The sequence below is a fragment of the Rana temporaria genome, chromosome 4, assembly GCF_905171775.1.
Source record: "Rana temporaria chromosome 4, aRanTem1.1, whole genome shotgun sequence".
In the NCBI taxonomy this organism is placed as follows: domain Eukaryota; kingdom Metazoa; phylum Chordata; class Amphibia; order Anura; family Ranidae; genus Rana; species Rana temporaria.
This window is the reverse complement of record NC_053492.1, coordinates 50,158,585-50,182,462: the sequence shown is the minus strand read 5'-3', so window position 1 is coordinate 50,182,462 and position 23,878 is coordinate 50,158,585. Positions and strand designations below refer to the sequence as shown.

The 23,878-nt window shown below is 40.7% G+C and overlaps 1 protein-coding gene across 1 annotated transcript in view; it reads right to left on the bottom strand.

Moving 5' to 3' along the window:
- The window catches only part of LOC120936200 (allurin-like), a 70,454-nt gene extending 49,989 nt beyond the window's left edge, over positions 1-20,465 (bottom strand). Inside the window, exons 1-2 of the mRNA XM_040348377.1 lie at positions 20,215-20,465; positions 2,083-2,109 (exon numbers count right to left, since the gene is read on the bottom strand). Coding sequence (XP_040204311.1) covers positions 2,083-2,109; positions 20,215-20,280 — 93 coding nt within the window. The 5' untranslated portion in view covers positions 20,281-20,465. The remainder of the gene's footprint in view (positions 1-2,082; positions 2,110-20,214) is intronic.
- Positions 20,466-23,878: the final 3,413 nt, after the last annotated feature.

The following is a 23,878-nucleotide window of genomic DNA, read 5'->3' as shown; positions in this document are numbered from 1 at the left end:
CAGGAACAATGACACTCTCCGCTCCCCCCCCTCCTCACACAGGGGGAGCTTCAATACACATGCTTTGAAATAATGACATCTCCTTGAATCAATCAGTCTCTAGACGTTCCGGCACCGAGATCCACTTAACATGACCTGGCCGGGCACATTCCTTTCTCAATAGAATTCAATTAACCTTTAGAACAATACACACTCACAGATCATCACGTTAGCATACACCTGACAGGAGGCTATTAACTGGTAATACACAACAGACCGTCAATTAGCATTTAGCAGTGAAAAAGTCACTCTACAATTAACCCTTTGAGCTCAGTAACAAGTCATGCAGTCCTCTGTAGGCAGAATAGTTCATAGGTCCGTTACACCTTCAATAAGGTTAAACAAATGAATAGGGTAGATCTTTTGAAAGAAAAACCTCCTGATAAGAGAAGAGATAATCCATTTAAAAACCCATGCATTACTAGATTTTCGAATCAGCATCGCAAAACATTAAGTACATCATTAATAAACACTGGCACATTTTGGGCAATGACAGGGTTTTGAGTACCATCCTACCTGTTAAACCACAAGTGGTATTTAGAGGTGCCCCTTCCCTTAGGGATAGGTTGACCCCCCAATGTCTTGAATTCCACCATTGAATATTTTTTTGTGTGATCTTACTGGGTACTACCAGTGTAGGAAATGCCAAGTGTGTTCCCTAAATGGATGTAACACTAGAAGGACAAAACGTTTTGTCTCTACTAGCACTTCTAAGGAGTTTAGAATATAGCCCTTTATAACAAGTTCCACCTTGTCGGTAATCTACTTGCTACAGTGCCCTTGTGGTCTGCAGTATGTGGGAAGGACTAAGCTCCCCTTCAGCTTCGGTTAAACAAACATATTAACAATATCAGAAAAGGGTTTACTAAACATTCAGTATCCAAACATTACTTAACAGCACATAATAGGGACCCCTCCAATACTATTTTTCTAGGGATAGATTAATATAGTCCCCCATTGGAGAGGTAGTTCCCTAGTTAGAAGCGTCTCAAAACTTGAGATGCCCGAAATTTATAGAATCAGGTTGTATGTTCCTTATGGGTTGAACGTTGACATAGACAACAACGCCTTTATTGACAATTATTAGTTTGCCAATTATCTATATGGTTTATATGTTATGATCCATTGTGAGTTTGGTCTGAGTCTTGGGTATTATTTTTTTAACCATCTGGACAGCTGCACCTTTAGGTGATTATATCATGTCACCACTAGGGGTCGTTGTTCTATTGGTTAATTATCTTTGTCAATGCAATACAGTGTTAATTACTAGTTAATATTTACATTTGCATTGAGGGTTTGAGTATATGACCGGATACACAATATAATACTATTGGAAGTATTCCCCTCATTTAGATGGTGTTTGCTTCGCCATATCATCTTTGCTTTTAATAGGATACCAGCTCCATTATCACCAAAGGGGTGATAAATGGGTGAGAGGCCAACCTTTCCTATTAGTTTCATCTAGTATCAAACAACATCATCACACTATGTATAATTTTTATAGGATAGGGATTTAGGTAAGGGTGTGGGGTGATGCTAGATTCCGTTTTACTTCTTATGAGGTTCCAAATCTAAGTTATGGGCAACATTCCCAGAGTCAAAATGGCATCCACCACCCGAGGCTCAGACTGAGGTGTGGTTCCGCATTTCTGGTATGTATAGCGGGGAGTCAGTACGCCGCCCGTGCCCCAGGACAGCATTAGACTTGCGACGAAGCGCGTTGAGGCGCAATGTGCTGACAACCCCCTCTCTGTTCAACATCCCGTTCAGACGGGCGTTCTGGTCTCACATATTGTTTATCCTTTTGAGGACTCACTGGTTCCACTTGTTTTCTTTTTAAACTCACTACGCATAAGACTTTGTTGATATTCACTTTCATTGTGATATTTGTCATTATCTATATTATGTTATATGCTAGGTAATTTAGAATTTTTAAGTTAATAGTGCGCAGATCCTTTTTGTTATTTTTAACATTTTAACTACATCTATACCGTCTAAACACAGTAAATACAGTATACCTTTTATTCTGAACATTGTAATTACCTTGCTTTGGGCTTGATAGTTTTGTAACTGCAAAAAAGAAAAAAGAGAAGGTTAAAACAGAACAAGTAGGAACAATGGGTGCATGATAGCTATGTTATATGCATGCTTCTTCCAGGTCAGACTTTAGAGACTGGCCAAGCAGATAAAAAAAGATATCAAAAAGTAATTCCTCATTACAAGCTTACCACATGATAAATTTAGGTGTCGAATTTAAACAAGGACTGCAGAAATGCATTCTAATAAAAATTGGGGTTTTATTTTATATATATATATATATATATATATATAACATCCCTTTCATGCCTAATGCTGGCCATACACTATACGAAAATTCGGCCGAAAATCGGTCGTAAAGAAAGATCTTTTGTTTTTCGGCCAGTTAATGGGCACAAAATCGAAAATCGTTTGGACAAGTTTGGAAATTTTCTGCCGAACGAACGATAAATCGGAAGGTTAATGTGTTTCCCGTCCGAACTTTCTGCACTAGGTATATGTAAAAATAACGATCCATATTTTTTTTTTTTATGTCCACTGAACGATTTATCGCCCATTACATAATGGCACTATCGTTTGCACTCACAAAAGAGCTTTCGTTTTTCGAAAGTTCGTTCGGACGATTTTTCGTGGAGTGTATGGCCAGCATAAGCCTATTTTTGACATTTGGTGTTTACAAGTTAAAATACGTATATTTTTTGCTAGAAAATTACTTCGAACCCCCAAACATTATATATATATATATATATATATATATATATATATATATATATATATATATATATATATATATATATATATATATATATAATTAATTTTTAGCAGAGAATCTAGAGAATAAAATGGCCATTGTTGCAATATTTTATGTCACACGGTATTTGTACAGTGGTTGTTTAAAAGACACTTTCATGAATAAAAAAAAAGCGAAACAGTAAAGTTAGCCCAATTGTTTTGTATAATGTGGAAGATGATGTTACGCCGAGTAAATAGATACCAAACATGTCACGTTTTAAAATTGCGCACACTCGTGGACTGGTGACAAACTACGGTACCTAAAAATCTCCATAGGCGACACTTTACAAAAATTAACAGTTACCAGATTAGAGTTACAGAGGAGGTCTAGTGCTAGAATTATTGCTTTTGCTCTGACGATCGCGGCGTGTGATTTGTACACTGTATGTGTTTTCTTTGCTGTGCAAGCTCACGGGGACGGGGGCAATTTATTTATTTTTTCTTATTTATTTTATTTATTTAAAAATGTTTACATTGCATTCTTTTTAAATATATTTGTGATCACTTTTATTGATGTCACAAGGAATGTAAACATCCCTTGTGACAGTAATAGGTGGTGACAGGTACTCTAAAAGACCCCAAATCCCTCCTTTGCGCTTCAAAGTATTCTGATCACTGAAAACGGCGATTCTGAATACCGTTCTTATTTTAAAAGCCAGCACCAGTGACGTTGTGACATTCAGGAGACTGGAACAAAGCACTTTCCAGCTTAGTGCCAGTCTCTGTCTAGACGCCGGAAGAGGCAGATCAAGGATCGGGTCTCCCGGTGGGATGAGAGGCCCGGTCAGATCAGTGGAAGGCAGCGGGAGGGGGGATGTCCCCTTCCACTCCTCTGGGATAACAACCGATCAGCTTTTAGATGCATCGGCTGTTATCCCTGGAAACCTGACTGTCCCCTCTAAAAAACGATGTGGACATCATCCCGGTATAACCCTCTAAAGCCGAGGCTGCATATATGCGTATATAATTAAGGGAATGAGGGGGGAAGGGGGAAATGGCAATAAGTATGCTAAACTAATAGGTTGTCTCTAGGAGTACCTATTGGTGGTTGGGTTTTATTGCTGTAACCGTAATGAATCAATTAGTAAATAAGGAAAAAACTGGGGAAGGGAAGTGACCTAAGGGAAGGCTACTTGGAAAGGGGTTACCCTTAGCAACAAATAATAATTTTCCACCGTTATGCGATACAAAATTATTTTATTTTATTCTAGTACCGTGGAATATTAAAGTGCAGTTTTAAGTTCAGTAATACAAAAATGGATCTTTAAAAAGAACAATATAGCACATGAACAATAATTGACAAACAGGACTCACATGATACAAGACACAAACACAGAGCCAGTCCGGACGTATATAGTTCAGCCACAGGACAAATATGCCCCATCCAATAAGGTTTATTAATTTGGTTTGTAAGGTTGTTAAAATAAGGATTTAGGTTATACAAAATCGTGTAGTTTGATAACACCTTGTTAAATAAAGCCAATGGGCGTTTTTTTCTCTGATGGCTGAACCCTGTGCGTAATGGGAGAGGGGGGAGAGGGGGAGGAGAATCCGTCAAGTGGAGTGGAGTTGTTATGGTTTTAGTTGTTCTTAGTGATCACTATCTAATGGGGGAGACCCATTGTCAAGCATTGGTTAGTATTGTTGGTTAATGATCCTGCAGGTATTAGGTTAGAGGCAGTGGTTAGTCAGGCTATGGCAATAGATTTGCTGTATTTAGGCAGTCCTGATTATGAGTAGCCGTTAGGATTCAATAAATACCAATAATCATTCAGTGACAAAAGGCTTGATCAGCATTGGTTATTAATTGATGAACAGTCCCGTCACCATTATAAAGCAAGCAATGCCAGCATGTAAGTAGATTAGGTCATAGATCTATGAAATACCTGATTCCAGTATCCAGTGGATTTCAGCAGAAGGAGTTAATACATTACCACAGCGTCTTCATTACCGTACAAAGGCAAACAGTAGTTGACCATGGAGTTGTCATTGGTCATGCTGATTTACTTGTGCCAAACAGCTGGGCTTGGAGGGTCATGCGATGATGGCAATTCACGGACCCTACCTAAGTAAGCCAGTAATTCAAATGTTGCCGATGGGCAGGTAGACGCAGAAATTCTGGTGGTGCAATTCTGGAAATTCTAGAGCTTCGCATCCATGGCGGTCTCCTTCCTGCTTCCCGCTTGTCTCATCAGCAGAGGACGTCACGTTGCTGGCGCGGGGTGATGACGTCAACGCGTTTCGCCGTGCAAGTGGCATAGCTTCATCTCGGACGTTAACCCATCACCAGCGGTCCCGCATATTTATACGTTGGTTAACTGGTGACTATCACCCTGGGGGAAATTAAAGAATCAAAGTAACATGTCAAGTCCAATTATGCTGTATGAAGAAAAGGATCCATATGAAGAAGTCTTTTACTGGTTCTGATGTAATAGCCGCTTTTTATTCAAGGACAAGATATCACCATACATTAAAGCGGTCTCATTGTCCCTGTTAATGCGACATTATTCACAACTTGGCCGATTTAAATATTGTATTATTCCTGTGGGTATATTGTTGTAAGGATTGCTTAGACACATGTATAAGGAATAAAAGGGTGAGAGGGGAGGGAAAGGGGGAAGGGGAATAACAAGGTTGGGGAATGAAGACACACAGCAATCTACAAAAAAGTAAGGTGCATACATGTTACCATCATAATTAATGATGATAAGGAAGGGGCATCATTCGAAGGATGGAAAGAGGAGAGCGGGGCAGGAACTAGTGTGAGTATAAAGCAGGCGGAGCTCAAGAAAACACTTTAGAAAAAGCTTTTTCATTTCAGTTCCCAGCGGTTGTAAAATAATTAGATTGACTAGTAATAGTATTTAAGTAAGTATAATATAAATCTGGGAGATTTGATATGTACAAGAGCAGGGGAAGTGAGAGAGAATTAGTTAGATTTCTATATTTGATATTGAATATAGCTTTGTATATACTCACACAATGGGGGAGGAAAGCTAGTCCGGAGAACAGGAGATTGTGTCTCCGTGTTGTGTGTGTGTCTGTGCTCTTGCACACCTACACACACACAAGAGGAGAGGAGGAGAGAGAATATGACCATAAATAAGAAAAGATAAAAAAATGAGGGGTGAACATCTAGGGGAGGCAGCGGAGAGTAACAGCACCGCACAGTATATGTGCGGAATTGAACTGTGAAAGCATCACGGGTCCAGGAAGACCTGTAGATTCAATTCTGTGTTTAGGCCAATTGGCACTAATGTCTTTAGGCGATAAACCCACCATTTTTCTTTACGTAGGAGGATGCGATCATAATCACCTCGTCTATTTGGTAACTTTAGTGCATAAATTTCCTTAACAGTGAGACCCCTGGAACACCTGTCATGATACTGAGCAAAGTGCTTAGCCAAAGGCTTTTCGTGTATTTTTTCCTTATCATTTATCTCCCTCAAGTGCTCACCAATATGCACTTTGAGGGTTCTCTTGGTTTTGCCTATGTAAATTTTTGGACATTGACAAGTGATCATGTAGATGACACGAGAGGAGGAGCAATTTATTAGGTTCCTTATTTCAAACGTGTCATGTCCATGAGCATCAGAGAATGTTGATTTACGATGTACATAGGGACAGATCTGACATTTGTTGCACGGGAACATGCCAAGAGTTTGTGGGTAGTCAGAAAGCCAAGTTGTTTCTTGCTCTCTAATGAATTGATTATATCCCCAATATTTCTGGCATGCCGTGCAACAATTTTAGGGGAATCACTAAATATCTGCGCTAGTTCGGGTGTATTGGTCAAGATGCCCCAGTGCTTCTCCAAGATCGTCTGGACAGAGTCCCACTGGGACCCAAAAGAAGTAATAATCCAAATTGGTTCATTGGAGTTCTGTGGGCATTTATCGACAGATCTTTTTTTGGTTAAAAGGTCACATCGATCCCTTATGGCTGCTCTTTTTTTGGCCTTCTTAATTTGTCCATGCGAGTAACCTTGTTCGTGAAACCGTGCATATAGTTCCTGGCTTTCCTGTCTGTAATCTCGAACGTTTGAACAGTTTCTTTCAATACGTAGGAACTGTCCTACAGGGATTCCATTTTTTAGCCATTGGGGGTGGTGGCTGGTTGCGTATAGTAGGGTATTCGCAGCTGTATCCTTGCTGTAGGTGCAAGTGCTGAGCTGGCCCAGATTCACGGCGATCTGTAGATCGAGGAACAATCGTTTTTGAGTATCAAAGGTATACGTAAGCCGTATATTGCGTTGATTTTGGTTTAGTTCCAACATGAACTGGTGTAATGCATCAGTAGTACCCCGCCAATACCATCAGAACGTCGTCGATGTACCGTCGCCACGTCAAGACGTGGCGGCGGTACATCAAGGACGTATAGACGTCCTCCTCCTCCCAAATGCCGAGATGAAGACAGGCATACGCCGGTGCCCATGCGGCTCCCATTGATGTTCCTCTGATCTGGTGATAGAAGGCACTCAAAAATTTTAAGAAATTATTTTGCAGGGCAAATTCCAACAGTTCGAGAATCAACTCGTTCTGTGGCCCTGACATTGGATAGGTAGACCAAAATAGTTTTTACTGCATGGATACCAACCTGGTGTGGTATTGACAATTCAACGTCAATACCTACTAGCAACACCTCATCAGGCTTTTCACATGCATGTAGTTCATCCAATTTTGCTAGGACATGTTGAGTGTCCTGCACAAAAAATTTCAAGTCAATCACCATGTCTTTTAGCAATAAGTCTAGGTATTTCCCAATATGTTCTAATGGTCCCTGGCAAGCCGAAACAATCGGTCTGCCGGGGTAGTCCGAGGCGTTTTTGTGGACTTTGGGAATAGTGTAGAACGTTGGGATATTGTATTCACACACATGAAGGTAATTATATTCCCTGATCGTTAAAAGGCCCTCATCCCTTGCTAATTTGAGTTTGTGGTTTAGTTCGTCCACAACAGCATGGAGGGAATGATTATCAAGTTTCTTGTAGGTCAATACATCACCAAGTAATCGTTTAGTTTCCCTCTCATACTGTTGTTGACTGAGTAAAACCACATTTCCCCCCTTATCACTGTTCTCAATGACAATGTTTTTCTTATTTTGTAGATCCTTAAGGGCTTGTCGTTCGCCAGTTGTTAAGTTGTCATTACATTTTTGGGTCCAGTCAATCTTTTCCAGACCATATCGAGGAATAGATTAAGCCATCTGTTCTTAGACAGTGAAGGCATTTTTAGGGATCGTATACGTAAATTAACACATCTAGTCAGTGTAGAGGATTCATCTTCCGGCATCTCATTTTCATCCAGCAGTGAATTCAGGATGTCAAGAGCTTCCTGATCCTCTGCTCTTATTGGTTCAGTTGTCACCAGTTCACTTTCATTTTTTGTGTATAACAAACGGAAAAAAAACTTTCATAAGAGCAAGTGACATCCTTAAAAAACGTGAATTCGTCCATGTTGGACACTGGAGAAAAGGAGGTGCCTTTTTGTAGTAGTTTTAGGTGGTTTGGGGTCAGTATAAGATCAGACAAGTTAATAAACTTCATGTCTCCTGATTCATGTGTCTGTTGGTGTGGATCACTGACTGTTATTTTTTCTGGCTCCTGGTATATGTCCGTTCGTGATTGGCACTTGATGGTTTTTGATTTCTGGAGGTAGGCTTTATTTTTGGTTGTTTTGGAGACAAAGGCCCAGATTCACAAAGCACTTACGCCGACGTATAGCACGTTACGCCGACGTAAGTGCAAATGTGCACCGGCGTATGTGTGCGCCAGACCACAAACTAATATGCACTTAAAAACAGGCTATACCCCGCCAACGTAGCTTGCACACGCCGGCATAGGGTGGGCACACATATGGGCTGGACGCATGGGGCTGCTCCCATTGATTAGCCATTCAAACATGCAAATGAGGGGAATACGCCGATTCACAAACATGCGTGTGCCCGGAGCATGGTAAGCAAGATGCGCGTAAGTTGTACGTCCGGCGTAAAGTTATTCCCCATACATGAGGTGCAACCCGGCAACAGACATGCACAGGTCTGCACCAGGGAACACAAACCGGCGTATTGTGCATTGGACGTGTGTCTGGCTGGGCGTACGTTATGTTCACGGAGTACGTGGTGATTCGACGTAGCTTAGGCAGTTGTGCCAGCGTGGTTGTGAGCAGGCGCAGGGGGGTGCTGTGTATGCGTCCACGTCATGGCGCATGCGCAGTTCGTGATACGTACTTGTCTGGCGCTTGGCCCATCATTTGCATGGGGTCACGCCCACTTCCACCTACGCCGGCTTGCGCCTTCGAAACATATGCCACTCTGGCGCAGCGTTGGGAGCACTGGCTTGCTGAATGCAATGCTTGCCTCTCTGCGCTGCGTTGGCGTAGCGTACAGTGTTTGCACTACGGCGGTGTAATGTGCGCCTTGCTCTCTGTGAATCTGGGCCAAAGTCTGCTTGGCTTCTAAAGCCTCCCCCTGCTGGTCTAAAAAAATAACAGATTTTATAGTTTCTTTGTCAGTGTCGCTATGTGACTTTGTATGGCGATGCTTAGATTGTGATCGTGATACACGTCCCATAGATTTACTATGGCCACGGCGGATAGTAAGGTCAAAGACCTCGTCTTTTTTAAAGGCCAAGATGTCTCGTCTAAACTTTCCTTCTTTGATCATTTTAAGATTTAACTGAACCTTTTTAATTTCTCTCTTTAATTGGTCATTCTGTTTTGTAAACTCCTCCTGCTCCTTTAATTCATCCAGACCTCTTGCGCTTTCCTCAATTTGTTGTTGAATGGAGATTAATTGTATTTTCTCCTCATCAACAATAAGTCCCATCACTGCTAATCCATGATTGATACAGAGTTACTTCCATTTGGGGAGAAAGCTATCTGTGTGTAAATGTTCAGCGGGGACTATTCTGTCCCTCAGGCCTCTTGGAACGATTTTATGGGAGATGTAAGTTTCCAGTGATGACACATCCCATTTCCTATTCAGGTGTTTAATGAGTAGTTTTTTATGTTCTTTAAATTTATTTTTTATCTCGTCATCCTGATTAAGTGTATGGGCTGTGTCACTCTGGAAAGCTATTTTAATCTCCTGATCGATGGCATTCCCAAGTACAAATGCCATACCTCGCAGGAAATAACTTGGTCAAATTGGATGGTTTTTAAACTGCACATATTTTGGAATTGTGTACTTGTCAGAAGTGAACATAGGGATCATAATCAGTAGCATATAATTAAGGGAATGAGGGGGGGAGTGGGAAATGGCAATAAGTACGCTGATCTAATAGGTTGTCTCTAGGAGTACCTATTGGTGGTTGGGTACCCCATTGGGCTTTATTGCTGTAACCGTAATGAATCAATTAGTAAATAAGGAAAGGACAGAATTGAATCTACAGGTCTTCCTGGACCCGTGATGCTTTCACAGTTAAATTCCGCACATATACTGTGCAGTGCTGTTACTCTCCGCTGCCTCCCCTAGATGTTCACCCCTCATTTTTTAATCTTTTCTTATTTATGGTCATAGGGCCAGATCCTCAAAAGGGATACGCCGGCGTATCTACTGATACGCCGTCGTATCCCTGTTTCTATCTTTGGAACTGATCCACAGAATCAGTTTCCCAAAGATAGGCAGAAGATCCGGCATGTGTAAGGGACTTACACTGTCAGATCTTAGGATGCAGTACCGCATCTGCCGCTGGGGGCATTTTGAGTCGAAATGCCGCTTCGCGTATGCAAATGAGCACTTACGGAGATCCACGAAGCGGTTTAGCTTTGTGAAATCTCCGTAAATTCTTACGTTGCAATCGTAAAATTAGGGCTGCTTTTACAAAGTGTAAACTGTTTACACCTTGTAAAAGTAGACCCTTCTTTGCAGCGACGCTAATTTTTTATTTTTTTTTATATTTTTTTTCCCGCCGTATCTTTTTTTTTTTCCCGACGCAACTTTTTTTACCCGGCGCGATTCACAAAACACAGCGTAATGTAATTTCGCGTTATGCCCATCGGGAAAATGACGTCACGAGCATGCGCAGTACGTCCGGCGCGGAAGCGCGCCTAATTTAAATGGGACTCGCCCCATTTGAATTGGGAACGCCTTGCGCCGGCCGGATTTAAGTTACACAGCCGAAAATTTCTAGGTAAGTTCTTTGTGGATCGGGCACTTAGGTAGAAATCTTGCAGCAGTGTAACTTAAATCAGAATATTTAAGTTACGGCGGCTCTTTGTGGATCTGGCCCATATTCTCTCTCCTCCTCTCCTCTTTTGTGTTTGTAGGTGTGCGAGAGCACAGACACACACACAACACAGAGACACAATCTCCTGTTCTCCTGACTAGCTTTCCTCCCCCATTGTGTGAGTATATACGAAGCTATATACAATATCAAATATAGAAATCTAACTAATTCTCTCTCACTTCCCCTGCTCTTGTACATATCACATCTACCAGATTTATATTATACTTACTTATATACTATTACTAGTCAATCTAATTATTTTACAACAGCTGGGAACTGAAATAAAAAAAAAAATTCTAACGTTTTTTCTTGAGCTCCGCCTGCTTTATACTCACACTAGTTCCTGCCCCACTCTCCTCTTTCCATCCTCCGAATGATGCCCCTTCCTTATCATCATTAATTATGATGGTAACATGTATGCACCTTACTTTTTTGTAGATTTCTGTGTGTCTTCATTCCCCAACCTTGTTATTCCCCTTCACCCTTTCCCTCCCCTCTCACCCTTGTATTCCTTATACGTGTTTCTAAGCAATCCTTACAACAATATACCCACAGGAATAATACAATAATTAAATCGGCCAAGTTGTGAATAATGTCGCATTAACAGGGACAATGAGACCGCTTTAATGTATGGCGATATCTTGTCCTTGAATAAAAAGCGGCTATTACATCATAACCAGTAAAAGATTTCTTCATATGGATTCTTTTCTTCATAAAGCATAATGGGACTTGACATGTTACTTTGATTCTTTAATTTCCCCCACGGTGATAATCACCAGTTAACCACCGTATAAATATACGTGACCGATGGTGATGGGTTAACGTCCGAGATGAAGCTACGCCACTTGCACGGTGAAACGCGTTGACGTCATCACCCCGCGCCAGCAACGTGACGTCCTCTGCTGATGAGACAAGCGGGAAGCAGGAAGGAGACCGCCGTGGATGCTAAGCTCTAGGGACATCGTGAGCATTCGGCTCATTATGAATGCACCGACAGAATTTCTGCGTCTACCTGCCAATCTGCAACATTTGAATTACTGGCTTACTTAGGGGCAGTCCGTGAATTGCGATCATCGCATGACCCTCCAAGCCCAGCTGTTTGGCACAAGTAAATCAGCATGACCGATGACAACTCCATGGTCAATTACTATTTGCCTTTGTACGGTAATGAAGACACTGTGGTAATGTATTAACCCCTTCTGCTGAAATCCACTGGATACTGGAATCAGGTATTTCATAGATCTATGACCTAATCTACTTACATGCTGGCATTGCTTGCTTTATAATGGTGACTGGACTGTTCATCAATTAATAACCAATGCTGATCAAGCCTTTTGTCACTGAATGATTATTGGTATTTATTGAATCCTAACAGCTACTCATAATCAGGACTGCCTAAATACAGCAAATCTATTGCCATAGCCTGACTAACCACTGCCTCTAACCTAATACCTGCAGGATCATTAACCAACAATACTAACCAATGCTTGACAATGGGTCTCCCCCATTAGATAATGATCACTAAGAACAACTAAAACCTTAACCAACTCCAGTTATTCCCTAGACGGATTCTCCTCCCCCTCTCCCATTACGCACAGGGTTCAGCCATCAGAGAAAAAAAACGCCCATTGGCTTTATTTAACAAGGTGTTATCAAACTACACAATTTTGTATAACCTAAATCCTTCTTTTAACAACCTTACAAACCAAATTAAAAAAACCTTATTAGATGGGGCGTATTTGTCCTGTGGCTGAACTATATACGTCCAGACTGGCTCTGTGTTTGTGTCTTGTATCATGTGAGTCCTGTTTGTCAATTATTGTTCATGTACTATATTGTTCTTTTTAAAGATTAATTTTTGTATTACTGAACTTAAAACTGCACTTTAATATTCCACAGTACTAGAATAAAATAAAATAATTTTGTATCGCACCACGGTGGAAAATTATTATTCGTTGCATATATGCGTATGCTTGACGGGAAGGGGATAAAAAATAAATATAAAAACCAGGATCCCAAATTGGGTGAAGTTATAAGATGCACATTTGCAACGCAGATACCCTATCCATGCGATCTACCTTTCTCCCAAGTTCCACTGTTAAATTGTACAATCATCATATCATTTTTCTAAGTGGTTTCAAGGCTCACAAGTGGAAAGTGTTATGTCCTTGACGTATTTTGCAGGTATTCTGACTTCACCAGAATTTGCATAAAGAAGTGATGGCAAGTTCCATTACAAATGCTTATCCAAGGGTTTTTCTTCTGTATTTTTAATAGATCAGAGTACAATTTAAGTAACCCTAACACACATGGAAGAATTACGCATATAATCCTTTTATTACAGGATTCAAGTGAGACCAGTGATAAAAAGAACCCAAGGATAAGGATCTCCAAGGATAAGGAACCCAAGGATCTCCCTCAAGTGGCAAGACCAATGAAAATATGCTGGGCAACCTATAGTGAAGTAAATGCACCAAAACTGAAAATATAAAAATGTGCAATTACTAAATGGTTGGATTGAGGCCTGCAAAGTGTTTAACTGTGATTAATGTATTGCTAGTACATTAATTACCCCGACCCTAGGTCTGTACTGAAGCATGGTACTTCTGTTCAGGGGCTGGAGGAAGTGCTGGCTAGACTACAAGTGGAGTGATGTTACCTGCTGCTGACTTAATAAGTTGGGGGGACCACGTGCCATAATTTATTTTCATCTAGACACCTATCTAATGGTCATTTTACAAATTGCTAGTGCTGCCTTTATAGGACACAATCCTCACTCATGGTGGACAGTGGTAATGTTCAAGAGTAGCATTATGTTTTACTATGGAAAATGCAACATGAGAAACTGAACACACAAAGGTTGGAATTAACACTCTAACATCCAAGTTGATAACAACAAAGTCAGACAGAAATTATGGGAGGTAGTCCTCAAAGGTAGAACATGTAGGCAGGTTGCCTACAGTGTACTGCCCTAGCAAGATAGTCGGCTCATCCGTTCCTGGGCTTTTGGTCTAGGGCCGGCCTTTCATCTTGTGCAATTCATAATTAGGGGGAATATTCGGCTCAGGAGGCTTTCAGAGTGGTTGCAAAAGCCAGTATGTGACCCCACAAGATGTCGGGGTTCCAGTGGGCATTAACAGCTATTAGCCATCCCCATTTATGGACTAACACCTGCAAATGTATGCTTGGGAAGCCACCTCCACTACTTTGGTAGGCCCTGGACTATGTTGCGTCTGTTATATGTTCTACAAAGAAGAGTTACAATAAAAGTTGTCAAACTGTTCTAAGCCTGGTCTGAAGTCATTCAAAGGGGTGCATGATTGCCTCTGGTGTGTGAAAGAACAGTGTCGGTAAAGTACATGTGGTTCTGAAACAAAGCCACTTCTACAAGGTTAACTTGGCAAAACAAGTAGGAGGAGGAATGCAGTTGTAATGGGCAACCAGAACTAGTGCAAAATAAAAAGCAGCCAGTCATAAAGCAAGGTACCTGGTGAAGGTGACAGGTCCTCTGGTAGCGATAGAATCAGTGTCCTGGTTACCTCCCAAGTGGTTGGTTCACCAAAGGTGTCTAGGACTGAACCCCACAATTCTGAGACCTAATGTTCCTGGCTGCATGGTTCAGGAGAGGAGGAGTTACTAGATTATGCATGAGGACCACGCTAGGTGCTCAGTGAGACCCTGTTCTGTCACTGGGATTAAGGAAGCAGAGGTAAACTGGACGGATGGCGAGGGCATGGGCTCAGCAGTGTCCCTCCTAAATGCAAACCATTATTAATCAAGATGTGTAGTGACAAGGCACAGAACTCGTACAGAAGGCCTCTGTACTGTTTTGCTACACATTGTGTACGTCTCAACTCAAAGCCTGAGAATCTTCATAATGTTCAATCTTCACATAAACGCGGTCACCAACTGGTCCCGGACATTGGTGAGCATGCACATGCGAAAGGTACCCGTACGTTGCATGGCAAAGTGACCCGCCTACAAACAATGACAAACAGGATGCCAGGGGCAGACTCAGCCCACTAGTCTCCTTCTTTACCCAAACTATGACTTTTTGACCCTTTAAACATATGCTCTTTTAAAGTGTTCCTTTCTAAGATGTGAAAATAAATTTAGTTGTGTTTTGCAACTCAATTGGTAGCTTTGGCTTTATATATTTATTTCTGCAGTATGTTATACACTTTGCAAAAAAAGTTTGTCTAACATTACATAGCTATGATCCTGTTTTCATAATTAAGTAGTAATAATTGTGGTCATAATTATTTTACAGTAATCATTTACAATATTGCCCTGCCCAACAACAAACTACTTTTTTCTCTGATCACAAAAAAAAAGAAGAAAGATTGCGCCATAAACAACTTTTGGTCCTGCCATCAAATAAATCAATTTATTCCATTAGGTGTACATTCTCGCGGATTTTCTTTCCTAAAATTGACATTTGAACAATGTATTTTGTTCTTACTCTGCTAAGGCATGTGATTAGTCCTCAGCTCCCTATTGTACTTACATCAAGGCAGGGTTGAAAAATGACTAGAGGTACAAACTCCTCAGAAAAAAAAAAAATACCATAGGTCATGGTTTTCTTTTTTAACTAGTATGTTGATTGTTTAATCAGTCTGGCTCTCACACTTTATAACCTCAAAGAAGAGAGTTATTTTTACATTTCCACTATGAGACTATTTATTCGGAAATAACTTTGTCATTACATAGGATTTATTAACTTACATCATATGCAGATCAAAGCTCCCCCATCTTCGTCCCATCTGTAGTTTTAATAGCCATGATATGCCAACAGTAGCACCCAGAAAGTGGAAAAGCAGCAGGTCATAGGATATACACCCTAAAAGTGTTGAAATTTTTTAGGACATATCTGCCTTACCCAAGGCCCACAAACGGTTAATCAAAATTTATAGGTTTATCAAATTCATGCAAGGTCTGCAAGTGGTTCAATAACCTTTACAGGAAAGCTGGGGCTGAAGACTGGCAACAAAAATCGATTGGAACACTAAAGGTTCGTTTTTTATTAGATCAATTGATTGCTGTAAGATAGAGTATTTAAATATCACTTACCTCGTTTTTTCATTTTGACCTCCAAAATACAGTAATCCAGGTTTGAAAATGCCATTTCCTGTCACTCCTCTGTTTGCTTTCCACCAGCATCTGAGCTGTTTTGCATGGTGGAAAGCAGAATGTGCTCACCCCCTCCCTATGACTACAGCCCTGCGTGAAGATGCTCTCTTATCCCTCACAGGCATGGAGGCTAAGCCTAATGGGAACTGTAGTTCCCATTAGGCCGTGATGTAGCAAGAATGAATGCGCACCGCAAACCAGGAAGTCAGTCAGAATAATGATTCAGGAGTGACGGAGGTGAATAAAACAGCTCGATTTCAACAGGTATCAAACTAGTTATGATGCAAAACATTAGTTTTTACTTTATCAGCTACTGTCAGACTTTAATTTAAGAGGAAAATATGTTTGTCTTTACAACTCCTTTAAAGACAAGCACTCAAAAAAAATGTATTAAATTAAAAATATTGTAATAACATAATAAAAAAAAAACACCCCCTACAAAATCTAAAAGATAATTCTAACAATACTTACTAATCCATTTGATAAATGAAGCATCGCAAATAAGCAAATTATTCGGTACTTGTTTTCTGGTAATTTGCAGATCCACAATTATACAGATGCTGTATGTGAATTTATTGGAACAACCTCTTGCTCATTTATCAATGCCTAAGGCCCCTTTCACACTGATGCATTTTTCGGGTGTTATTGGAGCGTTTTCCAGGCGCTTTGGCATTAAAAAAAGCATCTGCAATCCCAATGTGAAAGCCTGAGTGCTTTCAGAGCCCTTTCACACTACCAGCACCCGAAAAATGCTGGTAAAGTGCCGCTAGGACCATTTTCACACTGGGCGTTTTTCAGGTGCTTTGGCGTTAAAAAAAGCTCCCTCAATGGGAAGGGGGCTTTAAGAGCGGTGTATTCAATGCTCCTAAAGCGCTGCAAAGAAGCTGCTTGCAGGACTTTTTTTGACGCCCTGCCAGCACAGCGCCTCAGTGTGAAAGCACTCAGGCTTTCATATTGGGATTGCAGATGCAGCTTCTTTCAGGTGCTTTTTTTAACGCTAAGACCCCTTTCACACTGGGGCGTTTTTCGGGCGTTTTTCAGGCGGCTTAGTGTGAAAGCACTCAGGCTTTCACATTGGGATTGTAGATGCATCTTCTTTCAGGCGCTTTACAGGCGCTTTTTTAACGCAAAAGTGCCTGAAAAACGCCCAGTGTGAAATGGGTCTAATTGTTCTTCATATCTGCCATTATTTTATATATGGGAAGGGAATATTGGTAAAAAATTTTAAATATATATATTTTTTACTTTGTTTTCAAATTCTTGAAATAGTCCATTTGGTGGCTACATGGATAGCTCTCTTGCTTGTGATGGCTTTAGTTCTCTCCACAAACCCCCTGAACTAATTCGACACAATATGTACAAACTCCCTGTGTTTGTAAAGGTTCATTTTAAGTGATTCCAACAAACAAACATCCTTCAGATTGAACAAAAAAAAACATTTTTTTTTCAATGCAAATCAGCTCCCATTTCCAAAATAAAATTACACATTATTGGTAAATAAGAAACATTTTACTTTTCTGGTATGGAGGTTTTTGTTTTATTTCTATCTAGCAATTTTACATGGGTAGCTGGGGTAGGGTGGGTTGCAAAATATGCAAACCAAATCCTTTTTATGTAGCCCACAGGGCATACAAGCTCCAATTCCTCAAATTATATTTTTAGTTTGCCAAGCAAAATCCATTTATTGTTTGCTTTTAAAATGTTTTGCATTTAGATACAAGTCAATGGGGATGTAAAACTTGCTTGAAGCAGGTCATATGCAGGTCAGAAAGATGCATATGTTATTGAAATCTGAATGATCTCAGAAGGTTCTCAAACTGATGCCATCAACACAAACCCAAAGTTGTCCACAAAGGCCTTTGCAGAGCCAAATTTATCCAATATAGTCCCCCACCAACACCTCAAAGTGTAGAACTGATACATTTTTTATGCAAACTTGATAGCTTTATGAAGTTTACCTCTTCTTTTGAACTTAACAGTAAATGAGAGCTTTTTTTCCTTTTATGTGTTGGAGATCAAAGAGATTACAAAGTGATTTTATCCCACAGGAACAACCAGCTTTAGCAATGTATTTTTGTTTTGAGCACAATAATTCCCTCCAGATACTCTGGGATCCTTCTAAACGTCAAACCATATAGTACATGCAATTTCTTCTAATCAAATCAGCCCCAGAGATTGTATGTGTATGTGACTGTGGTCGATATAGTAGACTGTAAGCTCCTTGGGGGCAGGCTCTGACACAAGTCATTCTATTTATTCTGTATTTTTATTAATGTTTCCATTATATAAATACAGGAGAATAGCAGAAACCTGGAAAATGCTAGTTTTTTTTTACAATATTCTTAAAAAAAATGAAAATTCAATGCACAGCAACAACATAATGTAATGTGTTTGTATAATGAAAACTTTGTTTATTTAGTTTTGGATATAGCAGAGATGGAATAGTTTTTTTTTTTGCTATCTGTATAAATGCAACCTCTCTATTTGTCTTGGTGACCATTTTTACAGAGACATAAAGTAATAGGAGATCAAAAGTGCTTCGTGCCTTGTGAACATCTATTTCTGTATTTCACACAATGACCACCTCAAACTGTGCTCTTATGTGGCCCACACTCTTAGAGGGGGTGGAATATCTTGTGTGTGTGGGCCACATAAGAGCACAGTTTGAGGTGGTCACTGTGTGAAATACAGAAAGAGATGTTCACAAGGCACGAAGCACTTTTGATTTTTGGATTATGATATCACTAATAACCCATACACAGTATATGGACATTTACAATTATTAATAGTGTGCACTATTGTACATGTAATCCAATTATTTAATCTATCATATAATATTTTATGTATTTATTTGTTTTTGCACACATCAAGCACAGGTGCACTTTATACCATTAGGGTAAAAACATTATTCACATTATCAGTTTTGCACTTTATATTTATGTATCAAATAAGGTAGCGCCACCCCTACTTCCACACCTCATTCAATCCATTATCTCACCTAGGTGAAATAAATTACGTAGAGGCAGCTGCTTTATATTTTTAAGGGTGTCAAACCCCTATATACACAACCACTCATTGGAAATATGTGTTTCCATTGCGCGGATTCATCCACACCATTTCATAAAGTGATAGGAAACAAAAACCTCACCAAAATAAATATATGGGGGGGAGGGTCGATTTTCCACATGACAGTTGTTTAAGAGGGGAGTTCACTTCACTGCTTTCTTTTTTAATCTCTGGGACAGGAAGTTAATTGGCACAGGAAGTTATGGGAAAGCTCCCAAATGGCACACAGTCTACTACTTTTAAACTACTTTCCAAAACCAAAAACATTTTTTCACTAAACTTGTTCTTTAAAGGATTCATTATTTTACAGTTAATATTTCAGTTTGGTTATTTCAGTTTTGGTTATATTCTGGTAGAATATACCCCTGCCAATCACTATGGGGTTTCCTTTCTTTTACTGTGTTTTTTTTAACTAGATAACAAAAAGTTTACAAAAACTGTGTTTACCACTCTGCAGTTAACCTGCTAATTCTGGTGCAGAGGTATAAGAAAGCGAGGGAACATCATTTTACGATAGACTGAACATTCAAAATGCATATATTAACAATAATAATAATACAATAAAATACATAATAATAGTGTGCCTTATAGCTAAAAGGTTCTACTTATGTTACATAAGAATGAACACCCAGTAGCCAACATATATCGAACAGCTTTATCAGGACTCATGCCAAACAACATTTCACTACAATGGTTTTCTAACAACAGAGATGCATCTAGCCAAACAAGGCAGTTTGTGTACAGCCCTCCAGCAACCTAACAGCTCCAAGAAAGACTGGCAACAAAAATTGATTGGTGTGTCTTTCACCAAATCAGCCTCTTAAGGAGGACAAGCACTAAAAAAAAAAAAAAAACAATTGAAAATATTGTTATAAAATAACACCCTTAAAAAAATCAAAAAAGTTAATTCTAACAATACTTACAGCTCCATTTGATAAATGTAGCATTGCAAATAAGCAAATAATGGCGAATACATTTGTGGGAAACATGGCTCAAGTATAAATGTTCTTTTTCTAATTCAGTCTGTGTGAAAGATGGAATTGCAAAGAAAGAAGAGAATCAGATCTGGTAGGTATTATGAGGTTCACAGAAAGCCACAAGGCGTGCCCTGTCTAAAAGATTGGCTGTCTAACAAATCCATTTGTTTGAAATGTCACTTTGTTCGTTGAAGTTTGCTAGAGCTGGAACAGAAGATAAAGCAAATTTTAGCGATAATACAAACAGCACACTTAATCTGGGAAGCAGTTATCAAATACAGAAATGATATTGGGTTAGGACATGTGGAATATTAAATATCAACTAGCAAACAACACCTATGGATTTGGAACTAGAGCAGAAACAGAGGACAGCTACACATGGAAAATGTTATGCTAACTAAAAGACCAAATCTGAGTGAGCCAATGCAAATACCGATGGATTATAAAATAGGTAAAGAAGAACTGTAGGCACAATGCAATAACACATTTTAACAATAAATTTTAACAATATGTTTACGTAAGTAAGTGATAATATATGTATATGTGTAGCAGTACTTGCTAGGGAGCTGCTGGTTATATAGGTCCTTCTGTCCCTTCCCCAGTGGTGAACCACCTTGAACAAATCCAAAACTTAGTGATACATATTTTTTTTTTTTTTCAGTAATTCTTTTTATTGTTTTCAACAACATCATATACAAATTTGATACATCTTTAGCATAAACTCAGCTTTATTTTAAGCTGGTTCCCTTGCAGTTGGGGACCTAATTGCATTATGCAAGCATTGAGGGCCTGGGTCTGGATTTGGACTGCTGTCTATATAGAGTGTTTATAATACCAAATTGATGCTCCAAAAAATCCTGGATGTCCCTGGATGCCAACAATGGCCCGGATTCTTAAAGCACTTACGCCAACGTATCTTTCTATATGTCGCGTAAGTGCACATATGCGCCGTCGTATCTATGCGCCTGATTCTCAATGCTAGATACGCCTGAATTTTGGCTTCATCCGACCGTCGTAAGTTTCCTACGCCATCAGAGCTTGGGCGCATCTTTACGCTGGCCGCAAGGGACGCTTCCATTGATTTACGTGTCGAATATGCAAATGACCAAGATACGCCGATTCACAAACGTACTTGCGCCCGTCGCAGTAGTATACGCCGTTTACATAAGGCGTACGTCCGGCGTAAAGTTTTTCCACCTATAGGAGGCGCATCCCATGCAAAGGTATGGACAACGGAACAGCCGTCGGATTTTACGTCGTTTACGCAAGTCGTACGTGAATGGGGCTGGGCGTAGGTTACGTGCACGTCGTAGGCATTGAGCCGTCGTATCTTAGGGAGTACATTTTATGTGATTCTGATCATGCGCGCGCATGCGCCATTCGTTCGGCCCTTCATTTGCATGGAGTCACTGTTAATTTAAATGTATCAAGCCCACTACCTTCCTACTTTGAATTAGGCAGGCTTACGCCGGCCAATTTACGTTACGCTGGCGCAACGTAGGGGGCGAGTGCTTTGTGAATACTGCTCTTGCCTCTCAGAGTTACGTCGGCGTAGCGCATATGGGATGCGCTACGCCGACACAAAGATGCGCCGATCTACCTGAATCCGGCCCATTGTCTTTAAAATTGCAGATAAATCAAGAGAACATAGGCGGCCAAGAAGCCTCTCAGCACAAACACTGATCATAGGCAGTCCCTGTGAGGCCAGGCAAGAGGTCATGCCACAAACTGGGGCTCCCCTCTTAAGACGGTGTTAGCTGGATTCCTCAGTTTCTTCTGTAGCTTGGGTTCTCTGTCTGCTAATGGCTCTGTCCTATTTTTGCTCTGGCACAGTAGTTCTCTGAAGTCAGTCTCTCTTCCTTCTGGAGTCAGTAGTCTTTCCCTCTGCAGCACAGGGAAAAGCACTCTGCAGCTCTGCTACCTACATCTTGGTTCTCAGCGCAAGGAGCACCTCTGCTCACACTTCATCAAACACATGACCCTCTCCAGCCCAAAGTCCCTGAATGCCTCCACTCTTCCTCTAACCAGGTCCAGTGAGCAGGGCTAAAGTCCAGGGCCTAGACTTCACCACGATAACAAGTATTCCTCCTTTGCTTGGGACACATTTTGTGTTCTGGCATCAGTAGGCAGGGCCAAAGTTTTCCGGCCAATGAGAAATCTTCTTTCTCTTCTTACCGCTAACACGTTTATACAGCAACAGTAGAAATAATGCACCCTCCTTTCTCTCCTCTCCTTTGACCCAAGTAGAGATGTTCTGCTGTACAGTTTAAGGCCGGGTTTCGGAAAAACGTGTGACTTTTTTGGTGTGTTTCAGGTTCGATTTCAGCCCAAAATTCGGGCTGAAATCGTACCTGAACTGGTAAACCAGCACGCACCGGACCACTGCTGTGAGCCGCATGCGGGGATGGTGTGAGCCCGGCCTAAAGGTTGTCAGTCAGGCTATATATCTGTCTAATTTTATTTTATTTTCCACTATCTTGCAAAACATTTCTGGACAAACAGGAGGAAGCAATTAATTCTGCAACCACTGAAACACAGAACAATCAAACAAAGCTACACTGATTACAGTGAGCCAGAACTAGATATACAGTATCTAACCTAGCACCTATCAAGGAGGGTGCTACATATGAATGATTTGTTTATTCTACACAGTGTGTCACTTACCTGGTGTAGGAGCCTGACGTGATGAGGACAGCTTCTCTTGCACCTCCGACTCAGGACCCCTGGTAACAGGAAGCGTCAGGGGGTGGAGTCACACAATGGCCTCATAGTTCTTGCCAGCAGCTGGTGTAGATAGTCTGAACAACTGTAGAATCAGGCCAGGCAGCAGGTAAAAGATCACTGAAGGCTGGCTGGCAGCAGGTAGGTAATCAAGCAGAGGCATATTCCAAAGACAAGCCATGGTCGGTGCAGGTGGAGATCCAGAGTAGTCAAGACAGGCTGGGACAGTAAAAGGTAGTGAGATAAAATAATAGAGTAGACCAGACAATGCTAGTCATGTGCAGCAGCTTTATTTAAATAGTCCTCTTGGTGCCAGCATTTTTGACAGATGTATGCGCATGTTCTCGCGCATGTGATCATGCACGCGTACGCACACTTCTGAACACGTATGTGCCGGTCTGCATCTTCACATGGATATTCCTACTGATGTACTATTCTCTAAAGCATTAGTCTCCAAACTGCAGCCTGGGGGGGCAGATATAGCCCTTTGCTTGCCTTTATCCAGGCCTTGGGGCACTTTTCCTTCCACTTTATATAAAATACTATTCCTCCTACTGACACCAACAATGGGGCATAATTCCTGCTACTGACATGAGCAACGGGGCACTATTTCTCTCAATGACGCCAAGGATGAAGCACTATTCTTTAAATTGTCCCCAATGATGGGGATCCATTCTGCTCACTGATACCAATGATGGGGCACTATTCCTCCAACTGATACCAATGATGGGTCACTATTCCTTCTACTGATACAGATGATGTGTCACTATTTCTCTCACTGATACCAGTGATGGGACACTATTTTGCCTACTGACACCAATGATGGGACACTATTCCTTCCACTGATACCAATGATGGACACTATTTCTCCCACTGATACCAATGGTAG